The 6000-nt window shown below is 28.6% G+C and overlaps 1 protein-coding gene across 1 annotated transcript in view; it reads left to right on the top strand.

Moving 5' to 3' along the window:
* Nucleotides 1–383: 383 nt before the first annotated feature.
* The window catches only part of dve (SATB1_N and homeodomain domain-containing protein dve), a 265530-nt gene continuing 259913 nt past the window's right edge, over nt 384–6000 (top strand). Inside the window, exon 1 of the mRNA XM_085946627.1 lies at nt 384–865. Coding sequence (XP_085802753.1) covers nt 779–865 — 87 coding nt within the window. The 5' untranslated portion in view covers nt 384–778. The remainder of the gene's footprint in view (nt 866–6000) is intronic.

Below are 6000 nucleotides of genomic sequence, written 5' to 3'. Positions count from 1 at the left end.
TGATTCACGCCTCGTAAATTTAAACGCTTATCTCTGCCCAATGGACTCAAGTGGGCCGGCCCAATAACTTGTAATAAGTATTCAAAAAAAAAATTATACATAAACGAAAATTACCTTTAAACTTTTGCAACAGTATTGCGTTTTTCTTTTCTTTTTTTTACATGGGGCGCATCAAATGAAAATCTGTTCCGATTTTCTACCGCTTAGCCAAGCCGCCCGATAATACTTCCATCTCGTTCGCATGTCAATGCATCGCGGCGATACAATGAAGGACAGAGTGTGTTGTAAGGGTTGTTTTGACGCAAGCGGTACGGGGTGTCGTGGCGATACGGACGCGAGGAATTCGCGTTCAGTCTCTCGACGGCCGTCGAGGTGTTTAGACGTGGTGGGTACAAGCGCTACATCGATAACGTCGTAAATTATGATAATACATCGACGTGATCGAAGTAAATACGTAAATTCACAAAACTATCTAAGCTGAATAATGACAATATTTTTAATTTGTGACATTATCAAAAACAAATCGTATTTAAGTGATAACTAGTGTTAATTATTGCATCTCTTTGGATATTACAAATCTTGTGTAAATTTAAAATGAATTGAAATAGCATCTTTTATAATATGTGTTATAATATTATATTCTTTAACTTCTGTGACTATGACAATTTGTAAACAATTATTGATCTGTGGAAAACTGTAGATTTTTGAACGATGATCGATTGGTCCGATGTGTTATTATTTTGAATTTCCCGCGCTTTATTAAAGTTTTCACCAGATCATGGACTTCCAAAGTGCAATGGAGACATTTGCCGAAGCGTGGGTGGCGGCCAACACCAAGCCTGACAACATCCCTGATGCTGCACAGGTAATACTATCTTTAAAGTACCTACTCCAAATTAAAATAAATGACAGTTTGATTTTATTTTTATGGAATTTATTTAATATTTTAAAAGTCAGTAACTGATAAAATGGCAATTGAAAGGTATTTTCATATTAAGTAAAATATTATAAAAAGTGGTAATAAAATTAATAGTTAATGATTTATAAAAATTGTACAATTAATTTTTACAACGTTACTTGTGTTAACTGTTGATTCATTATTATTTATTTATTACCACGATTCTTGATATTTTAATATCTTTTTTAACTATATCTATAATACATTTTAGGCTAGGTATGCACGATGTTGTAATATATAATATTTCCGTCGCATTTGATAAGATGCATTGTAAATTACTTTGTAGCTATAAAACTAAATTCAAATCTCTCGTCATTCAAGTAATTTGTTTACACTCTACATATAATATGAATTAATTACATATAATAAACAATATTTTGTACAATAAACATATCGAAAAATTAAGAGACTAACTACGTTAAATAGGTTCAATTTATAGCAACCATATTTTCTTTAAATACAGTGGAAATATAAACTATACCTACCCTTATTTAATTGAAACATATTGTATAAACAGTTTAATCGAATATTATTTATTAAATGCAAGACTATTGATTTGTAATGCATATTTTAATTATACTTATATTAATTTTACACTATTATTGTTTGTTGTTTTGTGTTACTTTTTTATTGTAATTTGTATGCTATGTTAATTTTCTATGTAAGTAATCATATTATCCATAATATATATAATATAATATCTATACTAATAAATATTTATTAGATGAAAATAATCAAAGTACTTATATATTTATCAATTTGCATAAGTATCCAATTTTTGACGATATGTACCTACTAATAAATATGAATGCATAATATTATTTGTACTTGAAACTATTAATTTTACTTAGACGGTATTAAATAAACAAAACCTATTTCTAAGCAACTGAAAAACAAGAATATTTTTAATATCGGATAAAGGGATCAGACCAGATTAAAATGCCAGGTGATACAAGTGTAACAGGGGCGCATTGGAATTGTATTAGCATAATAATATATTATATTCTCGTACATACGTAATTTATTTTTATGATATTTATTTATTGATATGATAACCATATTTGGTGATTATTACTACAATAATGCTACCGTGAGTTCCACCAATATCACTTATACCACATAATTATGTATTGTATATACTTACATAATTATTGTGAATTAATAAATAAATCCATCAATGTATGTGAGTATTTTTTGAAAAAATTATTACAGGTAGAAAAGTGTATTTTGTATCATGTTGGTAAAAATCAGTAAGTATACATATATTTAAATAAAATAAAGTACTTTATTTAACTTGGTTCTGTCTGCTAGTTAAATACGCAGGTACTAAACAGTACATATATAAAAATGATGTGCCGTCGCTAAGTAAACTGATTGCGGAAATATAATACAATAGTATTATTATATTTATAAGTTAAATGATAATAGTATTCAAAATCTGTAGGTATATATGTATTTACAAAATCTAATACCGTAGTGCATATTTGATTTTAATAATTTGTCCATATTATCGTCAGCCCCGTTCTAACTTGTTCTAAGTGCGGTTAATTAGTTTTGAGGTAATTAAGTTTGAACAATGAATGGAAATAGTATAAATTGTGACGTTGGTGTGTATATTATAATATGTACATCAACATCAGGAAACCGGGTAGGAAAGACTGGTAATATTATCTATACCAAGAGAGAGAAAAATGGCTGATTGCAATTATTTTTTACTTTCTTACAATAAGTTAGAAATAGAATAGTGAATGTATGTTACTATATAGATAGAAAATTTACATAATTTTAACAACAACAATGGATACGCCCGTCGTTGAGCATGGCATAGTATTGTCACGAGTAAATACAACAATGATTGGAAACGGGTTGGCTTCTAGGGGCTGTGATACGATTTATATCTTAAGTATAGAAATATGGAATACAATTAAACATTTATGTATCATTATGTGAATTAAAGTTTGTCACGTCAATACACACTCGGACAGTCAGCGCGCTTTGTGTTTCTTACATTTTAAGGCCTGATCGAATGAAATAATAAACTGAATCCAGCTTTAAAATCGTGTTTCAATGCGACTGGCTTTCACATTTCTATTTTACTAATCTATTCTGAGATTATCACCTTTTGTACAATGCATAGGTATAGGGTTTTAATATAGACGTGTATAACACAACTGTATTGTAATCAAGTGATGTAGGAAAACAGTAATTAACCAATTTCATTTCAATTTTAATTCCTTATACCTATCTATTTATCAGTGGCGAAGGGTGGAGGTAGGCTGTTAAGATTCGCTATAAATAGTGCACACTAAACTTTGATAGTCATATGTATTTGTTTTTATTGAAGTAACACTACAATTTACAGATGGTGTTAGTTAGTTTTTAAAAATCAATTAAACCCTGCCTAAACGAAACCATAATAGATTTGGTCTAATTTGGGCGATACGACAAAATTGTGCACACTTTTTCATTCATAGTTATTTGTTTTCGTTGGATTAAAAATACATATAACACATATTGTTGGTTCATTTTTTTAATTCATTAAGTCCTGCGTAAACCAAACTATAATAAATAAAAAATATTATTCTATCTATAAAATACTCAAAGTTACGTATGATTTAATTGCATAATTTTAGATATTTTATAGATAGACATGTAATTTTTGACTATTATCTATTATGGCTTGGTTTCTCATGGTTTAATTGAATTTTAAAATCTAACCAACACTATCTGTAAATTGTAGTCTTATTTCAATGAAAACAAATATGTATGTATGAAAAAGTTTAATGTGCACTATTTATGGCGGATCTTAACAGCCTACCTCCACCCTTCGCCACTGCTATTTATCATAGCAGTGGCGAAGGGTAAATGTAGGCTGTTCAGATCCGATCTAAATAATACACACTAAACTTTGTTAATCAAACGTATTTGTTTCCATTGCATTAAGATTATATGGTGTAGACAATGTTGTTAAAAATTCAATTAAACCCTGTCTAAACCAATTCAGTTTAGGTATGCTATCAATGGGCCGGCCACCCAACAAAAATAGTGCATGCTTATTTGTTTTATTTGAATTAAGAATACAATATTTATTATTACGAGTACAAATGGTGTTGGTTATTTTTTTTAAATTCATTAAGGGGGGACATGCTCGTCGAAGGTCAAAATTGAGTTTTTATTGTATATTCAAACCATGATCCTGGACACTCCTTAAACGTTGTAGATGATTTATTTATATACTTTTGAAGCCTTATTATCCTTTATAGTTATTTTAAACATTTGATGACTGCATGAAGTATTTTTGTTACATAAAATAGTGTTCTTTTAAACCTCTCGCTCTAATGTTTTAGAATATAGTCATATTTCGGTACATAACTGTGCAGTGGTGTTAAGATTTTTTACATTTATTAATTTTTAAACGCATTTATAAAACCATTAGCATAATTTATTACGAGATAATTTTTGTAAAATATTTACGATAAAAAATTATATTGATAATCTCTGTGATCCCAAATTTGACAAGAATTAGGCATTTTATTATTCAAAAAATCGGCAAGATTAACACATTTGAAGATGATTCTAAAGATATTTATTATAAGCTATGTTTTTGAGCATTCAAGTGTGATAAACATCTTATGAATAATGATTGCTTTATAATAATTATTGACCTAAGAATAAGGTAGTGTTTTTTTGAAATACGCCATTTCTTTTGTCATTCCCCAGTGGTTAAGCTACAACATACGGCCGTAGCCATAAATTGACAAACTATAATTGAAGTAAAGAGTAAAATGATATTGACGCGCGTGTTTGAACATGTACCGTTTAAAAAAAAAAAAAAAAAAAATCGGTTAGGTACATGTTCAAACACGCGCGTTAACATAATTTTACTCCCTAATTTAATTATAGTTTGTCAATTTATGGCTACGGCCGTATGTTGTAGCTTAACTACTAGGGAATGACAAAAGAAATGGCGTATTTCAAAAAAACACTACCTTATTCTTAGGTCAATAATTATTATAAAGCAATCATTATTCATAAGATTTTTATCACACTTGAATGGTCAAAAACATAGCTTATAATAAATATCTTTAGAATCATCTTCAAATGTGTTAATCTTGCCGATTTTTTGAATAATAAAATGCCTAATTCTTGTCAAATTTGGGATCACAGAGATTATCAAAATAATTTTTTATCGTGAATATTTTACAAAAATTATCTCGTAATAAATTATACTAATAGTTTTATAAATGCGTTTAAAAATTAATAAATGTAAAAAATCTTAACACCACTGCACAGTTCTGTACCGAAATATGACTATATTCTAAAACATTAGAGCGAGAGGTTTAAAAGAATACTATTTTATGTAACAAAAATACTTCATGCAGTCATAAAATGTTTAAAATAACTATAAAGGATAGTAAGGCTTCAAAATTATATAAACAGATTATCTACAACGTTTAAGGAGTGTCTAGGATCATGGTTTGAAAATACAATAAAAACTCAATTTTGACCTTCGACGAGCATGTCCCCCCTTAAGCCCTTTCTCAACCAAACCATAATCGATAAAAAATATTCTTTTATCTATAAAATACCTAAATTGTGTATTATTTAATGGCATAATTTTAGAGATAAATGAATATTTGTTGACTATTATCCACAATGGCTTGGATTAGGCAGGGCTTTGTTGAATTTAAAAAACGAACAAAGATTATCTACACATTGCAGTTTTAGTTCAATGCTAACAAATATGCTTGACTAACAAATTTTATTGTGCACTGTAGGTATAGATCGGATCTGATCAACCTAACTCCACCCTTCGCCTCTGTAGCATAGAATGGAATCTAAGAATGGAAATGAGGTGAAAACATAATACCTAGGTATGTTAGTTTTATTAAGATAAAGTTTGACACAGGAAAAGCCGGTAAAAATAATAATATACACGCAATTAAAAGAGTGTCATGCTAAGTAAATATATGATAATGACAATAATAAAAAGTAAGATACTACGAACTATAAAGTTAAAATATATTTATCGATAAAACACT

Source organism: Rhyacophila brunnea, unplaced genomic scaffold (assembly GCF_057557595.1).
Source record: "Rhyacophila brunnea isolate RB1 unplaced genomic scaffold, BYU_Rbru_1.0 scaffold_2, whole genome shotgun sequence".
Classification (NCBI taxonomy): domain Eukaryota; kingdom Metazoa; phylum Arthropoda; class Insecta; order Trichoptera; family Rhyacophilidae; genus Rhyacophila; species Rhyacophila brunnea.
This window is presented reverse-complemented; position numbering and strand designations above follow the sequence as displayed.